The sequence below is a fragment of the Abramis brama genome (assembly GCF_963993115.1).
Source record: "Abramis brama genome assembly, chromosome: 1".
NCBI classification, from domain to species: Eukaryota; Metazoa; Chordata; class Actinopteri; order Cypriniformes; family Leuciscidae; genus Abramis; species Abramis brama.
In genome coordinates, this window is record NC_139963.1 from 53,296,840 (window position 1) to 53,323,518 (window position 26,679).

General features: G+C 40.7%; 2 protein-coding genes across 2 annotated transcripts in view; both read right to left on the reverse strand.

Annotated features, from left to right (window-relative positions):
- The window catches only part of LOC311087681 (uncharacterized protein), a 48,800-nt gene extending 22,857 nt beyond the window's left edge, over positions 1–25,943 (reverse strand). The window contains exon 1 of the mRNA XM_084121066.1: positions 25,837–25,943. The gene's annotated coding sequence lies outside the window, so the exon portion shown is untranslated. The remainder of the gene's footprint in view (positions 1–25,836) is intronic.
- Positions 14,347–26,679, reverse strand: part of LOC311097528 (uncharacterized protein) — a gene marked incomplete at its 3' end in the record, with an annotated part of 85,292 nt that continues 72,959 nt past the window's right edge. Inside the window, exon 2 of the mRNA XM_084137284.1 lies at positions 14,347–15,185. Coding sequence (XP_083993410.1) covers positions 14,347–15,185 — 839 coding nt within the window. The remainder of the gene's footprint in view (positions 15,186–26,679) is intronic.

Consider the following 26,679-nt stretch of genomic DNA (forward strand, 5'->3'; position numbering starts at 1 on the left):
ATGTCTGTGCAATTTACTATTGTACACAGCTTTGGCCAATTAATAATTGGTTCAGTACATAGTTTGTAAAGCATTCAAAATCCAATTAGCTATGGTGATGTTTTAAAATAATACCGAGTCTCAACCACAATTCATATAAATAAACCTACCCATCTTTGTTGAATTTGTCACTTGGGCTGTAAATATAGATAAGGAAATATTTAAACCCTTTTATGAATTGAAAAAATCTGGAAAGGTTCCTCATGGTGTTTCTAAAAATAAATAAAAAATATGTCCTTCTTAGAAGAGCACAGAACTTCACAATGAGAGGTGAGTTAACTAACACTTAGTGATTTCTGTCTCTTCATGATCAAAACATTTTAGTTGTACATTTTACACATTACTTTTAGATGAGGTCTTATACTATATTATACACTGAGGTTTGTATTTGCCCTAGATGCAAACACCCTTAATTTTGTACTCCCATGCATGATATCAATGAAAGAAAATTTGAAATTTGGCATTGCCAAATAAAAAACTAAATTAAATGAATCAATTTGAATCAAGAGTTTTGTCTCTGTTTTATTACAATTAAGTGCACTTACCTTTGGAATGGTACATTCAAAAGTACAAATTGCACAAACTGAGTATGAAATTACTTTAGTTGGACCTTGCTATACATCAATAGAATTGAAATAATTATCACTTAATTTGACCAATGTTCTAAAGCATTGCTATAGGGAAAACAACTGAAGCTTAACATTTATGATAACCTTTGACAGTTGTGTATCAAAAAGATTTTCAGTTGAGTGTAAAGCAGCATTCAAAGCATGCAACAACATGCAACTCCAAGTAGCCTATGATGTTGTCTTGAGCTATCATCCTATAAAAGCTATTTCAATAGCCTACAGACAACTTTGGGAGACAGAATCAAAACACAAGAATATATTTATAAATATTTATTTAAACATGCAACAATAGACATTTAAAAAGCTTAATCTCAGTCATTCGTGAGAAACGAACAGTTAGGAGTAGTTTAGGACAAAACGCGATCTGAGGCGCTCACGCCAATAATTTCTGTTCCACTCGCTTGTATATGCCCCGCCCATGCACGCTATGGTCTCGTGAATATTCATGATAGCTCCACCCATTGGAACCAAATATTTCAGGAACCGAATATATTGTAACACCGGACAGCGTGAACTAGGCGCTTAGCGAATCACAACACACTGGGCCAAGCTGACCAATCAGAGTCCGTCGTGTATTACTGAGGGAGAGGCTTCTTATAATTTATTTATTTATTTTATTTTTTTAACCCCTTGCCTAGCAGGGATCACTGGTGATCCCAGATCTCAGATTGTTCATTGTTTTTGAGCTTATTTATCTCTCTATTAGTAATTGCTAGAGTATTTCTGAGTAGTTCATAGTAAACTGTCAAGTGTCAGCTTTTAAATGATACCTTGGTTTTGTGTATAGTCAGAAGGACTCATTAGCAACAACCATTTTATTATGGGTATGTCATATTGCACTCGATTCTCAAATGGGGGGTGACAGGTAAGGGGAGAAGCATGAACACATGTTAGACTGCATCACATAAACATAATCAAGCCTTCGAAAAAAGCTGATCAACTCTTTAACAACTGCTGAACACTATATTTTGTAAAACCTGAAGGCTTATAGTGCTATTTTGAACCAATAATAGGATCAAAAAGCAGTTGAAGGAAAATGAGCAGTTAGTTCTTAGTTATCTGACTCCAATATAAATAATCTGATCAATTTAAAGTTATTTATGTTCCAGTATCTAGATTGTACATTAGGATATCTTAATTAAGTTCAGCACAATTCTGTTCAGTTTATAAGCTGTCAGATGAGACAAAACATGTTAGAAACCACTAGATCAGTAGTATGTAGTGTGCATAAGTGTGTGTGTGTGTGTGTGTCCTGTGAAGCAAATGGCACAGATGTGTGTAGAGGTGTAAGAGACACATCAGTCCTCAATCTGCATAATGACGATTCCCTGCATAATTGTACAGTAAAATAACGTACAGTACAGACATTATTTTAATTTCATAATGTCATAAAAGAACAATATTAATGCAGATTAATGTGTGAATGAAACAGGTTTTAATTTACCCACAATAACATAGAATAGGGCTTAAATGACACACATTCAGAGACTGAAGGGTTTCAGGTCATTTTTTTTTTTTTTTAAGAAACCATTTTGCAGGAAAAAAAAACAATTACACAAAGTTCAATTTTCACACATAGTTTGTATTTTTTCTTTGCCTCACATGACAAATGACAAAAGATTGAATGAAACCAGACAGGGGAGACTGCTGTTCAAGATTTCACAAACAAAACCAAAAAAAAAAGCCATGAGAGTCCTTGATCCACTAATGTCTTAAAGGGGAATTGAAGCAGTCAGTCAAGTGTACATGATTTACAAGATGGATTTCTACTATAATCAACAATTATATAAGAAACATGACAAATGTAAACATATAAAAGAAAAAAAAGAAAAAACGTTATATCTTTCGCAGCCAGGGCGCCGCCATTGTGCAGTATTCTCACATGTGACGTCACGGGGTTGGTTGGCTTTAATAAACCTGGCTGAATGTAGTAATATCCCGACATCAAACTGTCTACACCACGGAGTTTTGACCACGAACAATGTTAGGTACAGTCATTATTAGCTAACAGCTGTAAGCATGAACTAGCTAACACTAACTTAGTGTTTAGCTAACTTTAGTGAAGTTTATTAGTACCAGACAAAAAGACGACGTCTAACGTTATATGTTAACAAACTGCACATGGAAACATTGATCGCGATGTCTGCCATCATATTCATGTCTCTTGTCAACACCATGTAAGTTATCATGTATTAATACATGCATTTGAGCCGATACGGCGTGGGAACCGAGCAGTGGAAAGTTACGTTGTTAAGTCGAACAGCCGGTGGTGGTTTGGGGCGAAGAGCGGGTTGGCTGTTGTAATGCGATGCCCACCATGTCATAGTCCATCTGCTGTATTTAACATATAACGTTAGATGTCGTTAGTTGTTCGCGGTCAAAACTCCGTGGTGTAGACAGTTTGATGTCGGGATATTAATACATTCAGCCAGGTTTATTAAAGCCAACCAACCCCGTGACGTCACATGTTAGAATACTGCACAATGGCGGCGCCCCTGGCCGCGAAAGATATAACGTTTTTTCTTTTATATGTTTACATTTGTCATGTTTCTTATATAATTGTTGATTATAGTGGTAATCCATCTTGCAAATCATGTAAACTTGATTGACTGTTTCATTTCCCCTTTAAAGTTTGTTATTTTTTTCAAACTCAGTTTTTCCTGTTTAATTTCAACTAAAAGAAAAGAAATGTAAAAAAAGAAAAAAAAAGAACCCAAACAAGTGTTTGGTGTATGGGCGTGTGCATGTGTAATGAGCGTGTATGTGTGTGTGGGTGTGTGTTGGCTGCGTGAGGCAGTCTGTGTAGCGGCTACAAATCCAGGGCCGGGGAAAGAGTTTGGAGACTTGGCGTGAGGTTAAAAGATGATGGACATCAAGACTAATACCTGAGGCAGGCGAACCAGGCTGGATTGTGTTGCACCAGTCAGGCGAACCATGCAGAGCTCGATTTCTCCGTCACTTTGGCGATCGCACCCAGTCAGCGCATGCACAGAGATTCCAGCAAAGAATAGCAACGACGGCCTTCAGGTAGCGTGTGTCCCACTCCGATAACCTACACATTTGTTTTGTTTTTTTCCCACTCTCCCTCTGCCGTTTCTAGCTCTCTTTTATATTCAATTTACTCATTGGTTTCCGCCCATTAGAAAAAGTGAAAAGCTGGTATGGATTTCCTCCATATCGCCACAGTTGCTTAACCAAAAAAAACTGGTACGGTTTACTCCCGGATGACGAGCTACAATGAAACAATGACCCCACCGAATGACGTCAGACCGTAGTTCCTCCGGCACAAACAATCGACTCGGTGGGCAACCGGGCAGAGGCGTTACCCCTTTAAAGGCCGTGTTGACCCTCGACTCAATCTGCCATGTGAGTGTGGAGTCAATGAGTCTCTTAGATAAAATGCACTCGGGAGTGGACAGGCATTTGGAGTGATCAAAAATATGAGGCAAGGCATTGGGTTTGATGTTTTTGGAACCTGGACATATGAAAGAACAAAATCAGGAGTTGAGTCTTTTGGCGAATATGATATATTCCAAGTTATTGTGATCGTTCCAAACGATAAAAGGTACCCCTGACCCTTCTAACCAATGACGCCACTCCTCCAACGCTAACTTGACTGCCAACAACTCTGTTACCAATGTCATAGTTACGTTCGGCGGATGATAGATGATGGAATAAAAACGGGCAAGGATGCATTGTCTTCTGTGGAAGAGCGCTGGGAAAGAACCGCACCTACGCCCACCTCTGACCTCCACCACGACCTGACGTGACGGATCAGGGGCTATCAAAATGGGAGCCGAAACAAAGCAGTCACAGCTGCCAAAAAAAGACAAAAGATATAATAAGAGTTAAGAGCCCAACTAATGGAAGCACTAATCACTGTTATGGTGACTTCAAATGAAACACATTAGAGTTAAACCTCTGTTAATTCTCAATAAAACTTTTGTAGACGTCTGGCAGAAATAAAGTCAGTCTGTAAGTAATAAGTGAAGCTGGTAATGCTGTTTGTGGAGTTGTTTAATCCTCCTCTGCTGAGATCTTCACAGATTTAATGTCTTCTTTTCTCTTCAGTTGATTTCATCTAAGACTGTGGCTGAAGTCAGTTGTAGTTCTTGTGTTTCTGCTCATCTCTTTATCTGTTTTCTTCTTTCCTTCAGTGATTCTGCTTGTTAACAGGCTTATTAAGGCTCAGATGACTCCATATTTAATATACACAGACTTTGTGTCTCAGATAAGGTCCAGTTCTGGTTTATTTCTTTGCTCTTGGCTGACATGTGGCATTGCTATGGCCTGCTTGTGGCCCAGATCTGGCAAACAGGAGCGGGCCACCCAAGGGCCGTCATTCTCTGCTGTATGTGGGCCAGATCCGCATTCCACAAGTGCCAGATGTGGGCCGGATCTGGGCCGAAACAATGTTGCTATCTGGGAAGGAGCCGCTTAGTTCGCTTATAGAGAGAGCCGGCACTGTTCTAGAAACATTATTATCCAAATTATTTTGCTTTTTAGAATGCACATCAGCTTTCCTTTCCCTTATGACTGTATTCACCTTTAAATGTGTTTAATAATTGTTGATTTTCAAAGTACTGAACTGAGAGTATGAAGGTAATATGATGCTGTAAAGAATCGCATGCACAGGGTAAGATTTGTGAAAGTGTACACAAGTTTTGCAAGCATAAATTAAATTTGCATGAGAGAAGATCACGCCACAAACGCGACCAGTCCGTTTTTTTGCAGTTTCTGACTCTGTTGTTTTTCGGTCGCAAATTGCTGTTCACAGGCCTGCAATGCTTTTGGACGTACTGTATTTGTGCGGCAAACGTGAAAAAAAGAAAAGTCAGACGAATACAGATCCTATTTATTTTGCGCCAGCATGAAGTTGCAGCTTCACAATACATGCATTACACGTATGAATAACAGTAAAATGCTGCAAATATTTTTTTCTTACACTTGAAAGGTGATTTACACCTTTACAAATCTTCTCTTGTGCATACGATTCTTTATGGCATCATATTACCTTCTGATGAGAACCATCCAAAACATTCTAACCCAAGGACAAATGTATTTAAAACGTTTGTTTGACCTGTTCAATTCTCAATGCACCACGTATGCAAATTCCTGGACAATGCATCTTTAATTTGGACAAAATCAAACAGGTAATTTTCTCCAAGTAGAGATTCTGTTGAATAAATGTGTTTGTGCTGCAGAAAATCCCTAAATGTTGTTGTCTTAGGTAGGTAGGATTTTATAAAAAAATTTTTTCCAAATTTGTTTAAACTTTCTATATATATCAATACATAATTAAAATGTAAGTACTCTGAAAAGAAGAGTATAAAAATCAAGTGACTCTAGACCGTTTAATCTGCATTAAACACACCTCATTATTTCCATTCCGGACGAAACAAAGGATTGGCTTAGGCAACTGTCACTCTCTCTCGCAACCATGGCAACCACCCTTTTGCCACGGGATCTGCCCACTTATGCGCGCACGTTTGATTTGAGGAATTCAAGAGGCACGGAACCTAGGAATAGCAAAACAATGGCAGAGAAAGAGCAATCAAAATTCACATTACCGGCATGCAGTTAGCGAAGGCAAACAAGGCAAAAAAAAAAGAAGACAGTACAAGAAAGGGTAATGAACAAAAAGTCTTTGGATAAACAAATAAATAAAACGCGTGTCAATATCGGCGTGGCTTTCCAGCGACCACCCCTTCCTCGGCCTCTACTTCCTCGGACCCTAGTTGCACGCCACGGCCTCTTGCACGACCTCCTCTGCTTCGCCCTAAAATTATTTTTATTTTATCATATGTCATTTTACAAAAGGACATTTTACAAACCTACGTTTTGCGCATGTGCTCCTGCACGCACTTTTCCAGTCACAACACAGCAATCAAAGGAGGACGCGCTGAACTGTAATGCTGTTCTCTTCCTTCATAACCCGTAGTGAGAAGGTTTGAGTTGCAGAGGAATTTGTGACTGTTTCACCTGTTCAACCACATCAAAGTTTCGTAATTAGTAAGTCCGTGCTTTTTCTCTTTTTGTTCTTATGTGCTGAAGGGCCGCTGTGCCTTGGTGAAACGGTGTCTGTATGTGAAGAGCTCTTTTCCAAAACGCCATAAACCTAAAAAGCTGCCTCAAATATCCACCAAAAGTAATTATGAATATGTAAAATATTGCAATAAGACATTTTAATTGTTTATTAATTTCTGTGTCGGCTGCAAAGATGAAGTTGACGATAGGCTATTGACTCGCGATCTTCGCAGTAGTGAACGCACCGGAGAAATGCACATTTATTAGGCTACATAGTTTTATTTTCTTTTGGATGGTTTTGTTTAGAACCAGATTTCTGTAAATATATTTCACATTTTTTAGGCCTGTGAGGCGAGGCTACGGTTCGGTTCACGATGATATAATCTCCAGTTCAAGCACCTTATGTTGTGTAGCCTATATTTACTTTTATGTTGGCCTATTTAATCCAGGAAATTGGTTAATGAAAAAAATATTAAAATTAAGATACAATTAATACAAAACGAAATTCGTTTTAAAGAAAGGCTTTGTACTTTCTGTTTTGAGGTCTCTGTGAAAGTTTGAAAGTCTTAGTGCCGCTTTCAGAGCGCTCGCGTCCATAATGGAGAACTGTCACGTAATATTGTTTTTTCCTCATAAATGCAAACACGAAAAATAAAAGACAAAAGACTTTTTTAAAAAGACAAACCATACATTTTTGAAAAAAAGAAGAAGATGGATTTATAGCGTTTTGGGGAAAAAATGGATGGATTTATACAGTTTTGAAAATATTTTTTTTTACTTTGAATTGATCATCAACAATATTGTTGTTTGATTTAATAATCACTTGCAAGAAGTCCCCCTCCTTGAACTGCCACCTTAACGTGGTTGAGGGGTTTGAGTACCCGAATGACCCTAGGAGCTATGTTGTCTGGGTGCCCCTGGTAGGGTCTCCCAAGACAAACAGGTCCTAGGCGACGGGTCAGACTAAGAGCGGTTCAAAAACCCTTATGATGCCAAACAAAACGAGGACCGTGACGTCGCCCGGTATGGCGCAGCCGGGGCCCCACCCTGGAGCCAGGCCTGGGGTTGGGGCTCGTATGCGAGCGCCTGGTGGTCGGGCCTCCCCCCATGGGGTCCGGCCGGGCTCAGCCCGAAGGAGCGACGTGGGGCCACCCTCCCGTGGACCCACCACCTGCAGGAGGGACCGTAAGGGGCCGGTGCTAAGTGGATCGGGCGGCAGTCGAAGGCGGGGGCCTAGACAACCCGATCCCTGGACGCGGAATCTAGCTCTAGGGACATGGAATGTCACCTCTCTGGCGGGGAAGGAGCCTGAGGTTGTGCGTGAGGCTCAGAGATTCCGACTAGAGATAGTTGGGATCACCTCTACGCATGGCTTGGGCTCTGGAACCACACTCCTCAAGAGAGGATGGACTCTTCACCACTCTGGAGTTGCCCATGGTGAGAGGCGGCGGGCTGGTGTGGGTTTGCTTATAGCCCCCCAGCTCAGCCGCCATGTGTTGGAGTTCACCCCGGTGAACGAGAGGGTCGCTTCCCTACGCCTTCGGGTCGGGGATAGGTCTCTCACTGTCGTTTGTGCTTACGGGCCGAACGGCAGTGCAGAGTACCCGGCCTTCTTGGAGTCTCTGGGAGGGGTGCTGGAAAGTGCTCCGACTGGGGACTCCGTCGTTCTACTGGGGGACTTCAACGCCCACGTGGGCAGCGACAGTGACACCTGGAGGGGCGTGATTGGGAGGAACGGCCCCCCTGATCTGAACCCGAGTGGTGTTCTGTTATTGGACTTCGGTGCTAGTTACAGCTTGTCCATAACGAACACCATGTTCAAGCATAAGGGTGTCCATCAGTGCACATGGCACCAGGACACCCTAGGCCGGAGGTCGATGATCGACTTTGTGGTCGTTTCATCCGACCTTCGGCCGTATGTCTTGGACACTCGGGTGAAGAGAGGGGCGGAGCTGTCAACTGATCACCACCTGGTGGTGAGTTGGATCCGATGGCGGGGGAGGAAGCTGGACAGACTCGGCAGACCCAAACGTACTGTGAGGGTCTGTTGGGAACGTTTGGCCGAATCTCCTGTCAGAGAGATCTTCAACTCCCACCTCCGGCAGAGCTTCGACCAGATCCCGAGGGAGTCTGGAGATATTGAGTCCGAGTGGACCATGTTCTCCACCTCCATTGTCAACGCGGCAACTCGGAGCTGTGGCCGTAAGGTCTCCGGTGCCTGTCGAGGCGGCAATCCCCGAACCCGGTGGTGGACACCGGAAGTAAGGGATGCCATCAAGCTGAAGAAGGAGTCCTATCGGGCCTGGCTGGCTTGTGGGACTCCCGAGGCAGCTGATGGGTACCGACGGGCCAAGCGGACTGCAGCCCGGGTGGTTGTGGAGGCAAAAACTCGGGCCTGGGAGGAGTTCGGTGAGGCCATGGAGAAGGACTATCGGTCGGCCTCGAAGAGATTCTGGCAAACCGTCCGGCGCCTCAGCAGGGGGAAGCAGTGCCCTACCAACGCTGTTTACAGTGGAGGTGGGCAGCTGTTGACCTCGACTGGGGATATCACCGGACGGTGGAAGGAATATTTCGAGGATCTCCTCAATCCCGCCGTCACGTCTTCCATTGAGGAAGCAGAGGCTGAGGGCTCGGAGGCGGACTCGTCCATCACCCAAGCTGAAGTCACCGAGGTAGTCAAGAAACTCCTCGGTGGCAAGGCACCGGGGGTGGATGAGATCCGCCCTGAGTACCTCAAGTCTCTGGATGTTGTGGGGCTGTCTTGGCTGACACGCCTCTGCAGCATCGCGTGGCGGTCTGGGACAGTGCCTTTGGACTGGCAGACCGGGGTAGGGTTTTCCCTCTTTTCAAGAAGGGGGACCGGAGGGTGTGCTCCAACTATAGGGGGATCACACTTCTCAGCCTCCCTGGGAAAGTCTATGCCAGGGTACTGGAGAGGAGAATCCGGCCGATAGTAGAACCTCGGATTCAGGAGGAACAGTGTGGTTTTCGTCCTGGTCGTGGAACACTGGACCAGCTCTATACCCTCTACAGGGTGCTGGAGGGCTCATGGGAGTTTGCCCAACCAATCCACATGTGCTTTGTGGATTTGGAGAAGGCATTCGACTGTGTCCCTCGCGGCGGCCTGTGGAGGGTGCTGCGGGAGTATTGGGTCCGGGGCCCTTTGCTAAGGGCTATCCGGTCCCTGTACGACCGGAGCAGGAGCTTGGTTTGTATTGCCAGCAGTAAGTCAGACTTGTTCCCGGTGCATGTTGGACTCCGGCAGGGCTGCCCTTTGTCGCCGGTTCTGTTCATAATTTTTATGGACAGAATTTCTAGGCGCAGCCAGGGGCCGGAGGGGGTCAGGTTTGGGGACCACACGATTTCATCTCTGCTCTTTGCGGATGATGTTGTCGTGTTGGCCTCATCAAACCAGGACCTCCAGCATGCACTGGGACGGTTTGCAGCCGAGTGTGAAGCGGCTGGGATGAAAATCAGCACCTCCAAATCCGAGGCCATGGTTCTCAGTCGGAAAAGGGTGGTTTGCCCGCTTCAGGTTGGTGGAGAGCTCCTGCCTCAAGTGGAGGAGTTCAGGTATCTTGGGGTCTGGTTCACGAGTGAGGGAAGGATGGAACGGGAGATTGACAGGCGGATCGGTGCAGCTTCTGCAGTAATGCGGTCCCTGTACCGGTCTGTCGTGGTGAAGAAGGAGCTGAGCCGCAAGGCGAAGCTCTCGATTTACCAGTCAATCTACGTTCCTACTCTCACCTATGGTCATGAGCTGTGGGTCATGACCGAAAGGACAAGATCCCGGATACAAGCGGCCGAAATGAGCTTTGTCCGCAGGGTGGCTGGGCGATCCCTTAGAGATAGGGTGAGAAGCTCGGTCACTCGGGAGGAGCTCAGAGTAGAGCCGCTGCTCCTCCACATCGAGAGGGGTCAGTTGAGGTGGCTCGGGCATCTTTTCCGGATGCCTTCTGGACGCCTTCCCGGGAAGGTGTTCCGGGCATGTCCCACCGGGAGGAGACCCCGGGGAAGACCTAGGACACGCTGGAGAGACTATGTCTCCCGGCTGGCCTGGGAACGCCTCGGTGTCCCCCCGGAAGAGCTGGAGGAAGTGTCTAGGGAGAGGGAAGTCTGGGCATCCCTGCTTAGACTGCTGCCCCCGCGACCCGGCCCCGGATAAGCGGTAGAAGATGGATGGATGGATGGATGTTGCAAGAAGTGCCTAGTTAAGTTTTTTTTTTTTTTTTTGTAAGTGGGAAAAGTAGGGGCTGCCACAGATTCTGTTTAGTTAGCTTCTTTATTGTTTTTTCTATAGACTACAATAATATCAAATGCAGCAAGTCAAAAGACCAACTGGACCTTCTTTGCCAGTTTGCACACATTTCTTTGAAGGATGGCAAAAATATCGCCTGAATATCGATATCGAGATATTGGAAAAAAATTACGAGATATTCATTTTTGTCAATATCTCCCACCCCTACATGCAGAACACCATATGTTATGAATCTTACACGAAATTCATCTTCATCACAATGTAACTGATGGTAATGGAAAAACCTGTTTTTAGCTTATATAACTAGCTCGTTAGCGAATCAAAAAATATATATTTTAAATTTATATATTATATATTTATATATATATATATATATATATATATATATATATATATATATATATATACACACATTTAAACTTTACCAATATCAATATGCTAGCTTGATAGTGAGTACTAAAATACATCTTATTTGTTTATATTCATAAGCAATTAGCATTCAATTTTTTTATTACATGTGATTCTGACATGTCACTACATGCACTGTGCTCCTTCCTCTCCGCTCGTCTAAGGTAAATAATGTGTCTTCAACTCAGCGGTCGGAGTCGCGCGTTCATGTGTTTTGGGGGCGTGGCTTTGGAAGGAGCCCAGAAGGGAGGAGGTGGAGTGAATGGAAATAATGAGCTGTCTTTAAAACAGTCGTGAGAGGTCTACAGACACTCAATTTTTATACTTTCTTTTTCAGAGTACTTACATTTTAATTATGTATTGATGTATAAATAAAGTTTAAACAAATTTGGAAAATAAGTTTTTTAGACAAATCCTACCTACCCTACCTTTAAGAAAATATTGTTAGGAGGAAACATGAAATTAGCCTGTTTAATGGTATCATAGATTATAATATAAATTATTTTATATTTAAGTACATCTAGTCATTAAAAGTACAAAATCTTCCCAACTAGAGTCCCCCAGTGAATCTCAGCCATTTCCAGCTCTGGATCTAACAGATCTTCATGTGTATCTTCAGCTGACTTTTAATAGAGAAACTCTTCCCACACTGATCACACATGTGCGGTTTCTCTCTACTGTGGATCTTCTCATGTGTTTTCAGAGTTGATAACTGACTGAATCTCTTGTCACAGTGTGAACACTTGTAAGGTTTCTCTCTACTGTGGATCTTCTCATGTGTTTTCAGATTTGATAACTGACTGAATCTCTTGTCACAGTGTGAACACTTGTAAGGTTTTTCTCCAGTGTGGATCCTCTCATGTGTTTTCAGATTTGCTAAAAGACTGAATCTCTTGTCACAGTGTGAAGACTTGTAAGGGTTTTCTCCAGTGTGGATCTTCTCATGTGTTTTCAGAGTTGATGACTGACTGAATCTCTTGTGACAGTGTGAACACTTGTAAGGTTTTTCTCCAGTGTGAATTCTCTCGTGCCGTTTTAAACAGTTCACTGTAATAAAAGTCTTCTCACACTCCAAGCACATGAACTCTCTCACACCCAGGGGCGGACTGGCCATCGGGAGCACCGGGACATTTCCCGGTGGCCTGACGGTCGTTCTGGCCTGCCGGCTGCCGCTGTGCAGACCATCAGCCTGGCATGTGATAGGCTGGTGTGCAACTACGAATGCAGACGCAGCAAGCTGCTGCAAAATCCCAGCCATGTTCGCCAGTAAGGGAACAGGTCGGTCAAGATTACATTTACATTATATTTATAATAATTTGGCATTGGGGTGTGCGATATGACGATTTTTGATCGTGGACGATTAAAATGTCTCCATGATCTGCTTTTGAAGAAATATCGTAGAATCGTGGTGCATTCTATCAGTTGCTGTTCTGGCGCCTCTGTCCCAACATCCTGAACAACGCGACGTACACGCTGCGGAACGGGACACTGCAGTTTACAAAAGTTCATAATTTGCATGTGCTTTAATGCCTTGTCGGTTAAACATTTAATTCGCGTGCTGATGCGCTGTTCTAACGTGTGCGTTTCTCAGCGCGTACATGTGAAGTTCACATGCACTAAAAGCCTGTCTACCAGCGCCTGGATACTGGACAAAGTTATCCTTTGAGTCTTATTGTGCTAATACTGTCAAATACACACAAGGTTTACATAAACAAAGTCGGTTATGTCTAAAGTGAACGCAAACTTGAGAAAATTTTGAGAAAATCTGCTTGTCAAATGCGTGTATAATAGACGCGTCGCGCGCAACTCTTAAAGAGACAGTAGTAATAGTAAACACGATGCCGCTTCTCCTTAAAGGGATAGTTCACCCCAAAATAAAAATTCTCTCATTATTTACGCACTCTAATGTTATTCCAAACCTGTATTAATTTCCTTTTAATATTTTCTAATATTTTTCTAATATTAATATTTTGAAGAATGTGGCTATCCAAACAGTAGCTGGTCCCCATTGACTTCCATAGGAGAAAAATATACTATGGAAGTCACTGGGGTACATCAACTGTTTGGTTACCCACATTCTTCCAAATAACTTTTATTTTCAACAAAAGAAAGAAACTTATTCGAGTTTAAAACAACTTGAGAGAGTAACTTATGACAAATAGCATTTTTAGGAGAACTATCCCTTTAATGTTAAAAAACAACAAAATGCAAAGAGAAAATCACTCACTGCTCCTGACTGATAATTTTTAATAGTAGCTTTAATAAGTATCAATGTATAATTTATACAGTGAAGTCTATGTTTTGTTTTATTTTCATATTTGTTATTTTTGTTATTTTAATTACTTTCTTCAATGCTACTGTTAAATACACCTACTGTAGCTGAAAACATAAAGCAAATGTTTATTTAATTTGTATATTAAGTTGTGTATGAGTAATGTGTATCTTTGATCTTAATATTTAATAACAAAGAAAATGACAAAAAAATATCTTCGCCCCTGTCTGCTATTCTTTTTTATTTTATATTTTGTTACCTAAGGCTTTGTTTTTAAAATATGGACATTAGTTTGGCTGTAATGCTCAGTCACAAAATAGTAAAACCAACATTAAAAAAAGAATCGTGATAAAATCGTGAATCGTGATTTTTCTGAAAAAAATTGTGATATTATATTTTTGCCATATCGCCCACCCCTTTTGAGCACTGAAAATACATAAAATGTAAATATTTCAACATGTGAATGTGTCTCTTATTATCTCTTTTAAAAAGCCAATTTTCTATTTGTCATTGGTTTGGTAGTATAAATGGTGTATTCCTAGTGAGTTTTTAAGGGTTATTTTTTTATTCATTTATATTGCATCTGGTAGTCTACCTGTTACATTAATATGGTTAGCCTACAAGTTTATCAGTCCAGTAGATTACATGAATAGGGTGGTGGTGACTGCAGCAGCAGAGGTGGCCTGGCAGTGGAGTCAAATTCCCGGCCTGAATTATTGTCCCAGTCCGCCACTGCTCACACCAGTATGAGTTTTCTGATGTGTTTGTAAATATTGCAGCAGTGAAAAACTCTTTCCACACTCAGAACATGAATGAGGCTTCTCCTTTGTATGAACTGTCAGGTGTGCCTTCAGGTTTGATGACCCAATAAATGTTTTGTCGCACTGATCACATGTGAACGGCTTCTCTCCGGTGTGAACTCTCATGTGAATCTCAAGACTTTGTTTGGTTGTCAAACTCTTTCCACACTGATCACATGAGAACGTCTTCTCTCCGGTGTGAACTCTCATGTGAACATTAAGATTTGCTAATTGACTGAAACTCTTTCCACATTGATCACATGAGAACGTCTTCTCTCCGGTGTGAACTCTCATGTGAACATTACGATTTGCTAATTGACTGAAACTCTTTCCACATTGATCACTTGAGAACGGTTTCTCTCCAGTGTGAACTGTCATGTGACGCTCAAGACTTTGTTTGGTTGTGAAACTCTTTCCACACTGAGTGCAGGTGAAAGATTTCTTGGCTCTTCTTTTGTTTATAAATTTATTTTTAGTCTTTAAATGACTCAAAGGTTTTTCTCCAGGTTGGACATGATGTTCCTCCTCCACTTCACTCAGTTCTTCTCTCTCCTCCTTCACTTCACTCAGTTCTTCACTCTCCTCCTTCACTTCACTCAGTTCTTCACTCTCTTCCTTCACTTCACACAGTTCTTCACTCTCCTCCTTCACTTCGCTCAGTTCTTCACTCTCCTCCTTCACTTCACTCAGTTCTTCACTCTCCTCCTTCACTTCACTCAGTTCTTCACTCTCTTCCTTTACTTCCATCAGGTCTGAAATGAGAGAAAAAATTATAATAATTTAATTTTTAGAACATGAAAATTCCACAAGAGAAAAATGAAGTAAAAGGAAATAAAAATGAGCCCTAAAATATTGTAATCGTTTAGACTAACTTTAATAAATGATTTACATTTAATAATTAGATCATTGACACATAATAATATTAACATAAAAAGATTATATGTATATATATATATATATATGACATGGCCATAATACTGACAATAACTTTTAGATTGATATTCCTTTTACATACTGATAAGCTTTTTATTAAGTCAACTTAAGCCAACTTACTGAAATGCTATTTCACTATCTATCTATCTATCTATCTATCTATCTATCTATCTATCTATCTATCTATCTATCTAACATTCTAGCTTTTAAAACTACAAACTAAAACTCTTAGCTATTTCAAACTTAAAAGCCTTTCTCAAGCAACTTTTTTTTAACCTAGTTAGTATTTGTTATTTAGTTTATCTGATTGCTTTTGTAGTTGTTTAAAAAAAAAAATTTTTTTACAAAAAGAGTGTGACATCAATTCATGACCATTGCAGAAATTTGCTTGCTGTCTAGACTGACAGCGGCTTTAACAGTTTTAAATTAAAGTAAAATTAGAGTTTGCTTAAGTTATGATTACAATCCTGTCAGCCATTCTGGAAAGTTAATTTACTTGATACAGTTTAATGTTTATTGCATAAAAAACAATGTTGTAAACTATGTTGAGAAATGTCAGACATTTTGTTAACATGGTTGCAAAAAATTGTGAACCAGAGCTAAAATTACACTTAGTTTGACCTGATGTTGACAATCAATTAGAAATGTATTTTTACAAAAAATTGTATTTTTTTGTGTATACTCACAATAAAAACAAAGTGTTGTGCTTTTTTTCCAAATAAAGAAAAATAAACACGAAGCGAGTTCTGCCTTCTCTCTGTCAGTTAAGTCCATTCTGAAACACGTCCGAAAATGAACCATAACTCAGCGAATACTCAGTCAAACAGGCATACAGACACACAGGCATGAAGCTTGAATTCTCTTCTTTTAAATTAAATATTTTATATAGATAACAAATATTCTCAGTTTATGCAATCTGTATGAAAAAAGCGAGATGTCAGTCGTTCTCATCTCAGCTAATTATTTTTAATGTGACCCCGCCCACTGAGAGTGCACGCTATTCAAACGCAAATGACTGAGGCAATCCATGCAAACTGTGAATGCCCACATCAGCTCGAGAAAACACATCAAGTTTATTCAGATCATTGTACTTGTTTACACCGTCTCGCGGCGCTGTGAGGAATAATACTATTGTAATAATAATAATGGAAAATGTACCTCAGAAGTGCTGGTATTTCGAGGAGCAACAGATTCAGCTGAGCTGAGGAATACTGTAGTAAGTTTTTTTTTTCATTCTCAAGTGAATCGCGTTTCTGTGTGTGAATGAATGAACGGCAGCGATGTGCGCTGTTTACCACAACTAACATAAGACGGTTTAAATTTGAATCGCGTTTCTGTGTGTGAATGAATGTTTCGCTTTTAGCAAACTGTATTGCTATAGGCCTACTGAGTAAAAATCGACTGAAATTTGTTGAAATAAAACGTATTTGTATAAGCAACGTATTAAACTGCAAATTAACATTTATATTTCTTATAATAAAAACGAAAGACCTATGTTACAGACATATGAAAGACAACATTTCGTTGATTAGTTTTGGATAGATTATACATTTTTACTGTAAAATATCTGCCACCTCAAATAAGCTTTTGTTTGCCAATTTTTGCTTATATGTTAACATTTATATGCCCTAATATTTCATAAAAACAACATTACAGTCAGGCGAAATATGAAAGACAACATTTTGTTGACTAGATTTGGGTACAGTTTTTACTGTAGAATATACTGCCACATCAAATAAGCTTTTGTTTAGCAACTTCTGCTCATATGTTTTGAATGAATGGCTCATTATGCAAGTCATTACACATAATGGGTGGGACATTGTATTCTCAGGTGTTAACCACTCCTCGTTCACGCCCCCTCGCATATTGGCTTTCCAAGCAAAACCTGTTTTACACAGTTTAAATCAATGTATTGTTTTTTTGTGAACGATAAAACAAGACTAAGAACTTGAAGCGACAACATCCATTAGTCAAAAGTCTTGTGGACACATATATTAAGTATGAGTTTTGTGGTCTTATTTCAGCAACTTTCATTTTTAGTTTTTTTCAATAACTATGCATTAAACATTATTCTCTTAAAGATACAAACATCTACATACATGTTGCTCACATATTATGGTAGCCCTGTTTGTGCTATATAGAGTGAATTTCCTTTGCCATTAACATGTTTATAAATAATTGAAAAAAGCACAAATGTCAGGGCATGTCAAAACATCCCAAGGGCCCCAAAAACACCATAGACCCCAGAGGGTTAAAACGCATAGCAGCTGCACAGCGAGAGCATTATAGCTCGTCTGAGCAAGCTGATTGTCTGTGCTGTGGCAACTGCACGAACCTATGGCGAGTTAGTAGTGGCGTGCAGTTCAATGAGAGCGCTTGGCACCCTGCTAACCTCGAGCGCGCCAATTTGGACACGGCTAAGGTGTATAAATTCAGAGAAAAATCACCAAAGGACTTTAGGTTTAGATCGACTGAAGCAAAGTACCAGATTTGAGCGAAATAGCACGGCAAGGCAAGGCAACACAATGTTGCCTTATCTCTAAGGGAACCGAGGTTACGCAAGTAACCAAGTACGGTCCCTTACGAAAACGTTCTCTCGTACTGCGTTGCAAACGCTGTGGGAACCCAATTTAAAACGCTGTGCTATTCGCCTGTGACTGCTCTGAGGAGTCCAGGGAGCCCCGGGACTATAATAGGTAATAGGTTATATTGTTTAAGTTTCCAATTGACTGAAGATATAAGTTATTGTTACATTATGTTGTTAATAAACATTTTAAATTTGACAATGTAGTGTGTGGTACATTGCGAACAAAGGTCAGATATTATTATATTGCATAAAAGTCTAAAAATGGCATAGCTTGTGCTTTCAATTTTTTTGTTTAAATCGAGAATCGAATTGAACCGAACCGTGACTTTAGAATCGAAAATGTAATCGAATCGAGGATTTGGAGAATCGTGACACCCAAGACATGGATAAAACATCAATAATACAAAGACAAGCACTAATGACACTCATCTTCAAACACGCAACATAGCCTAACTATGAACTGAAACACGGTTTGATTTTATGATAACTAGGCCTTAGGGGTGTGCGATATGTCGATTTTTGATCGTGGACGATTAAAATGTCTCCACGACCTGCTTTTTAAGAAATATCGTAGTATCGTGCATCTATCAGTTGCTGTTCTGGCGCCTCTGTCAGTCTGTCCTACATAACAACGTGACGTATATTCACATAAAATGTTAACGCAGCGGAACGGGACACTGCAGTTCACAAAAGTTCATAATTCGCATGTGCAATAATTGTTGGTTAAACATTTAATTTGCGTGCTGATGCGCGTTTCTCAGTGCGTATGTTAAGTTATACATGTGAAGCTCACATGCACTAAAAGCCTGTCTATCAGCGCCTGGATACTAGACTAAGTTATATTTCGAGTCTTATTGTGCTAATACTGTCAAATACACAAGGTTTACATAAAGTCGGTTATGTCTAAAGTGAAAGCAAACTTGAGAAAACTGAGAGAAAATCTGCTTGTCAAATGCATTTATATTAGACGCGTCGTGCGCAGCTCTTAGAGAGACAGTAGCAAACACGCTGCCGCTTGTCCTTGAACGGGATAGTTCACTCAAAAATAAATATTCTCATTATTTACGCACTCTAATGTTGTTCCAAACCTGTATTAATTTCCTTCTAATATTTTTCTAATATAAAAATTTTGAAGAATGTGGCTCAGTAACTTTTATTTTCAACAGAAGAAACTTATTCAAGTTTAAAACAACTTGAGATAGTAAATTATGACAATTTGAATTTTTAGGAGAGCTATACCTTACCTTTAATGTTAATAAAACAACAAAATGCAAAGAGAAAATCACTCACTGCTCTTGACTGATCACTTTAATAGTAGCTTTAATAAGTATAAATGTATAATTTATACAGTGAAGTCTATGTTTTGTTTTATTTTCATTTTTGTTCATTTAATTACTTTCTTCAATGCTACTGTTAAATACACCTACTGTAGCTAAAAAAAACATAAAGCACTGTTTATTTAATTTGTATATTAAGTTGTGTATGTGTAATGTGTATCTTTGATCTTAATATTTAATAACAAAGAAAATAATGACAAATATTTTTATCTTCGCCCCTGTCTGTCATTCTTTTTTATTTTATATTTTGTTACCTAAGGCTTTGTTTTTAAAATATAGACATTAGTGGCTGTAATGCTCAGTCACAAAATAGTAAAACCAACACAACCAACAACCAAGAATCGTGAAAAAATCGTGAATCGTGATTTTTCTGAAAAAAATCATGATATGATATTTTTGCCATATCGCCCACCCCTACTAGGCCTACATTGTATTAAAGTAATTAGATCTCTAACACGTAACAGTTTTTATGTGCAGAAACTGACGATTTATCAAGCGACGAGATACTTCTTGTACGCAAAAAAATTAAAAATAAAAATAAGCAAATAACTAAATAGTTGAATAAAGTCGTTTTTTTGTTTTATTTTTTTCCTGCACAAAAAGTATTCTCGACGCTTGATAAACTTATGGTTGAGCCACTGTAGTCACTTAAACATTGTAGGTATGTGACAAACTGACCTATATACGCACAAGCGCTTTGTTCCTGCGGCTGTGTTCTCAGCAGGTGATCAGCGCCAGGCGTGTTGGTGACTTAGGAAATCTGTCATATCTTTGGTTTGTGAATATCTCTAAAGCCCATATACTAGTGACATAAATTACGTCATCACGTTGATTCTCACGTTCGAATTTCCAAGATGGCTGCCGTAAGAAGAAAGCTATAAGCGAAGCAACATTTCTCTCGTGTTTGGCATCAAAATCCGCTATGAAGGTGAGTATTTTTTTGTTTCAAACTCAATACTTTTAATAGAATATACATTTAACTTGAATTAGGTGAAGTTTGGGATTGATTGTAACACTTGCATATGTTTTTTTTTACGATCCGCAAGTGACGTTGTTGTCAAAAGCTGAATCGGCCATTCAATCATATTGGCTTCCAAAACTTCTCCCAGTTTTCATCAATCCGTACAGTATTTTTCAAAGTAATCATACAGAACGAAGGTTTAGAATCTCTAGATTACATTATTGGCATGATTTAGTCAAACATATAAATAAATTCCATGTATGGTTATGGATTTGTTTAGGAACAACTGTGCTTCTGGCTGCCTGCTAGGTCATGTGACCCGTTTCTAGCAAGCTGATTGGCCAAATCTTACAAACATTTTAGCCCATGTGTGCTGTATTATTCTGCACAGAGTTGGTAAAATTGAATTATTTTCACAATTACTGAAATGTCTTTAGTACTTGAAGGCCTCATTGCTGTGTGTTGTAAAAATGAATTTCTTTGGCCTACACTGCAAAAAATGCTTTTCTTACTTAGTATTTTTGTTTTGTTTCCAGTCCAAATATCTAAAAATTCTTAAATCAAGAAGCAAGAAGCATTTACTAGATAAGTAAAATGACATAAGAAATTATATTTTGTTTTAAGATAAAAAGAAAGTCATTTAAGTAATTTTTGCTTAAAACAAGCAACATTATCTGCCAATGGGGTAAGAAAAAAAAATCTGAATTCGAATGGAAAACAAGATTATTTTTCTTACCCCATTGGCAGATAATTTTGCTTGTTCTAAGCAAAAATTACTTAAATGACTTTACATTTACATTTACATTTAGTCATGTAGCAGACGCTTTTATCCAAAGCGACTTACAAATTAGGACTAAATTAAGCGAGTCATCATGAAGAGGCAAAAACAACAACAACGCAAGAATTGCTCAAAATACAAAGTTCAGGCATTATTCAGAGTAGCATAAGCCTGATAAGTGATGTTTTCAAAGGGAAAGGAATTTTTTTTTTTTTTTATGAGGTTAAGTGCTCACGGAATAGATAGGTTTTCAGTTGTCTTTTGAATGTTGTCAGGGATTCTGCATTCCGGATGAGGGTGGGGAGAGCGTTCCACCAGCATTGAACTGTGAATGAGAATGTTCTGGAAAGTGATTTTGTGGCTTTCTGTGATGGAACCACGAGACGTCGCTCGTTGACCGATCGTAGGCTTCTGGTAGGGATGTAGACTTGTAGGAGTGAGTGAAAGTAGGAGGGAGCTGAGCCTGTGATAGATTTGTAAGCAAGCGTCAATGCCTTGAACTTGATGCGAGCAGCGAGAGGTAGCCAGTGCAGAGAGATGAACAGAGGAGTGACGTGGGCCCTCTTGGGCTCGTTGAAGACAAGACGAGCTGCAGCATTCTGGATCATCTGTAGGGGTTTGATTGCACATGCTGGAAGTCCGGACAGAAGAGCATTACAGTAGTCAAGCCTAGAAATGACCAGGGCCTGGACGAGAAGTTGTGTTGCATGCTCAGTTAGGAAAGGCCTGATCTTCCTGATGTTGTGCAGTGCAAACCTGCATGATCGAGCTGTCTTTGAAATGTGATCTGTGAAGGTCAGCTGGTCATCAAACGTTACTCCAAGATTTCTGACCGACCTTGATGGGGTGATTGATGATGACTCTAGCTGGATGGTGAAGTCGTGCTGTAGAGACGGATTGGCAGGGAGGACGAGAAGCTCAGTCTTTGCCAGGTTGAGCTGCAGGTGATGTTCCTTCATCCATGTGGAGATGTCCGCCAGACAGCTTGAGACTCGTGCAGCTACTGTGGGATCATCTGGTTGAAACGAGAGGAAGAGCTGTGTGTCATCAGCATAGCAGTGGTAGAAGAAGCCGTGTGCCTGTATGATGTGTCCCAGTGATGTGGTGTATATGGAGAAGAGGAGGGGACCAAGAACCGAACCCTGGGGAACCCCTGTGGTCAGTTGATGTGCTCTGGATACCTCGCCTCTCCATGCGACCTTGAAGGACCTACCTGTGAGATAGGACTCAAACCAGTGGAGTGAAGTTCCTGTGATGCCCAGTGATGAGAGGCTGGACAGAAGGATTTGATGATTCACAGTGTCGAAGGCAGCAGACAGATCCAGAAGAATGAGGACTGAAGATTTGGAGGCCGCTTTTGCGATCCGGAGGGCTTCTGTGACTGACAGTAATGCAGTCTCTGTTGAATGCCCTTTCTTGAAGCCAGATTGGTTGACATCCAGCTGGATGTTTAGAGACAAAAAGGATGTTACTTGGTTGAAAACAGCTCTTTCAAGTGTCTTCGCAATGAATGGTAGGAGAGAGATAGGTCTGTAATTCTCTACAAATGATGTGTTTAGCGTTGGTTTTTTAAGCAGTGGAGTAACCCGAGCCTGCTTGAATGCTGTGGGGAAGGTGCCAGTATGGAGGGATGAGTTGATGATGTGTGTGAGTGATGGTAGAAGTGTGGGAGAGATGGTCTGGGTTCCTGTGGGTGTGGAGTTGAGAACTGACTGCTGATAGCTGTTGTTTTGTTGGTGAAGAAGTTCGCAAAATCGTCAGCAGTTAAGGAGGAGGCGGGTGGTGGTGGAGGTGGACAGAGGAGAGAGTTGAATGTCTTGAAGAGTGATCGTGTGTTGGAGGAGCTGTTGATCTTGTTGTGGAAGTATGACGATTTTGCAGCATGAACATCAATAGAAAAGGAAGACAGGAGAGATTGATACATTGGTCAGATGCGTCTTTTGATTTGTGCCATTTCCTCTCCGGTGCCCTGAGTTCGGACCGGTGTTCCCGAAGAACCTCAGATAACCAGGGGTTAGAGGGAGTAGCGCGTGCTGGCCTGGAGGAGAGAGGGCAGATAATGTCTAGAGAAGAGGTTAGAGTGGAGCATAAGGTATCCGTTGCGGTATTCACATCCAGAGATGAGAATTGTGAGGGTGGGGGAAGAGAAGATGACACGGCAGAGGAAAGATGGGAGGGAGAAAGTGAGCGCAGGTTTCGCCTGAAAGTGACTGGTGGGGGTGTTGGTGGTGCAGGGGTAGAGAGTTGTAGACTGAAAGTAATGAGGAAATGATCTGAAACATGGAGAGGTCTCACCAAGATGTTGTCTGTGATGCAGTTGCGTGTGTAAACCAGGTCCAGTTGGTTGCCTGATTTGTGAGTACCTGTGGTGATGAGTCGTTTGAGATCGAAAGAGGCTAGGAGAGAAGTGAAGTCGGTTGCATGTGGTTTTCAAGATGGATGTTGAAGTCACCAAACACTAGAAGTGGGGTGCCGTCCTCAGTAAAAGTGGACAGCAGCACATCCAACTCGTCTACAAAGTTACCCAGCTGACCTGGGGGGCGATAAATGACTACAATATGGATCTTAATGGGAGTTGTAAGTGTAATAGCATGATATTCAAATGAGTTGTTGTTGCATAGAGAAGAGAGCGTGGAGAGCTTTCTTTTTATCTTAAAACAAAATAGAATTTCTTATGTCATTTTACTTCTCTAGTAAATGCTTCTTGATGTAAGAATTTTTATATATTTGGACTGGAAACAAAAATACTAATTAAAGGGATAGTTCACTTTAAATTTTGGTATATTTTAGCTTACCTGAAGGGCATCCAAGATGTAGGTGTCTTTTTTTCCGCAGTAGTTTCAATTTTGATATTTTTAGGTCAAACCGTTCTTGTCTGTCAGTCATTTCATGCAGGTCTATGGTCACTGTCTCAAAGAGCATGCACAAAGTCCAAATTAAAACAATTCCCCATCATCCAAATTAAACAATTCCCCATCGTAAGTACACATTGATGGCCTAAGACACAAAACGAGCGGTTTGTGTGAGAAAACGAACAGTATTTATATCGTTGTTACCTCTTGAACACAGCCGCGTCCAAATGATCTGAGGGCGCGGGCAGGTATAGATACACTAGACGTCGCCTTGGCTACTGCAGTTCATTGGAACGAAACCGTAGCCAAGGCGACATCAGTGTATATATCTACCGTATACCCGCCCGCGCCCTCAGATCATTTGGACGCGGCTAACGTTATGTGCGTGGAGAGTTCATATACATGTTTGTGTGACTACTTAGTATATATGTATGCAAGCGTGTTTCATATATGTGTGCGTGAATGAAGTTTGATTTAAGCCCTAAACGGCGCCTCATACTTATACACTGGCCGGGAAGCTTGTCGTGTTCATTCACAACTTGCGCCATGATGTCAGTTTGTAATGATATGCTAAAGCGTTACCTGCGGTGTCAACCCCCCTCCTTCCTGCAACCAATCAACGCGCCCCTCATTTGCATTATTATAATGACCGTCCACGACAGCCAAAATATCGCATCAGATCTCGCGAGACAATAATGCCTTCAGAAATAAGGGTCTGAGGAGCTCTGTGTTTATTTTTTTTCCACTTTTCTTTTTTAGAAGGGCCTGAAAGACTATAATACAGCAGTAGGTATCCAAGGTAATACGAGGTTATGACTTCTTTAAGAAAGCAGCTGAGACAGCATAAGAGTGTGAAGTACCTGAACCAGTGTCTTAAAAGGAAAGATGAAATCATAGGGAGGAAAAAATCTACAATTAGGATTCTTCGACATGAACTGAAAACCACAAAATGGGCTACTGAACTAGAGGAAACTAAATTTAAGTTGGCCACTCTGAAAAAGAAGCACCGCAGATTGAAGCAGTCCAACAAGAACAGGCGTTTTACTACCGTTAGTAGAAAACTTCATGAGAATGACCATACTAGACTCTCAAACTTGTTAACTGAAAAAGATGACGAGATAAGGTACTTAGAGAATGAAACACTCTGTCTTAAAGAATCCATTACTAATGAAGCGTCTGTTGTGGAGAAAAAAACTAAGAAAGATGAGAAAACGTTCTCATTAGATATGAGACAGATGGTGTATGATTCAATAATCAACCATGTTCCTACTAAGAATATACCAGTACTCATCAGAAGGTTTGCTATGCGATTTGGAGTAAAGATTACTGCTGTTCCCCACAGAAATACTGTCGAGCAGATGGCCCGGGAGCTTGGTGCGATATCGGACCTACAAACCGCTGAAGTGGCATTGACTACCGAGAACCTTACACTAGAATTTGACTCAACAACACAGGAAGGTGTTCATATAAATAGCATACATCTTACAACTAAAACAAAGTGCTTTGTAGTAGCCATCGATCAGTTACCCGGTGGCACTGCGGAAGACTATGCTGAACATGTGACAAGTTCTATTGATGAACTGGCTAAAGTTTATTCAGGTTTTTATTTCTGTGATTACCAAGACTGCCGTAAATCTATTATCAGCAACATTTCAAATGTTATGACAGACCACGCAGTTGTAAACCACGCTGCAATCCAGAGAATTTCAGAGCCGTGGGGCAAACCTCTTCGTTATAAGGATGGGAAGGGAGACCCAAAGGGTTTCACTACTTTTCTTGAAGATGTCAATTTGCCCCGTGGCTTGTTACCTCGATATCGCGGGAATCGTCTCCATGTACTTTTTCACCTATGTGGCAAATACATAGAGCATTATGAACTGTTTGAGAAGTTCTTGAGAACTGGGACAGTGTCATGTGGTGGATTGCTGTCAAGTTTGCACAAAGACTTCACTAACCCAACTGCCAAGTTGGAAATCCAGGTCCTCGGCTTGAATGGAAAACTATTATCAGGCCCTTGGATGAAGAAGTTTTACACTTCTGCCGATAAGCAAGTTGATCACCTGGAAGGAATAAGTATTGTCAAAAACGTTCTGTCATCCCTCAAAGCAGCTCAACGGGATCCAATCAGTGTCCTCACTCGTGATACAGATTTTTTTGGTGACACCCTTGACAAGTGTCACTCAACATTAGCCAGACTCCTAGAGTTTCCATCGGACAAAGATTATTTTGTCAGTATGATGTCTGTCTGTCTTTCTGCTACAACTGCTGTCATAGAAAGACAGTACAAACGATATTTGATTTGATTTGATTTGATTTGATAGACTTTATTAATCCCACACTGGGGAAATTTCTGTGTTACAGCAGCTCAAAAATAAAGCAAGAAATACAAAAAATATAGAGAATAGAAAATAGAATAGAATAAGATTACTTAGAAAAACAACTGTATTCACACAATAGCCAACCTTATGTAAACAGACAGTATATAAATACAAATATACAAGTATACAAATAAGTATAATGTAAATGAATAGAGGTAACATATTGCACTTATAAGTGACACAAAGTAATAAATAGATAAAGAAATGCAGAGTAATTGTCCGGTGCTACTCAAAGTGCAGAAGCAGCTAGCAGTGCTGCATTATGATGTTGCATTAAATAGTCTGACTGCTGCTGGAATGAAGGACCTGCGGAAGCGCTCCTTCTTACACTGAGGGTGCAGCAGTCTGCTACTGAAGGAGCTGCTCAAGGAGCTCACAGTCTCATGTAGGGGGTGAGAAGTGTTGCCCATAATAGATGTC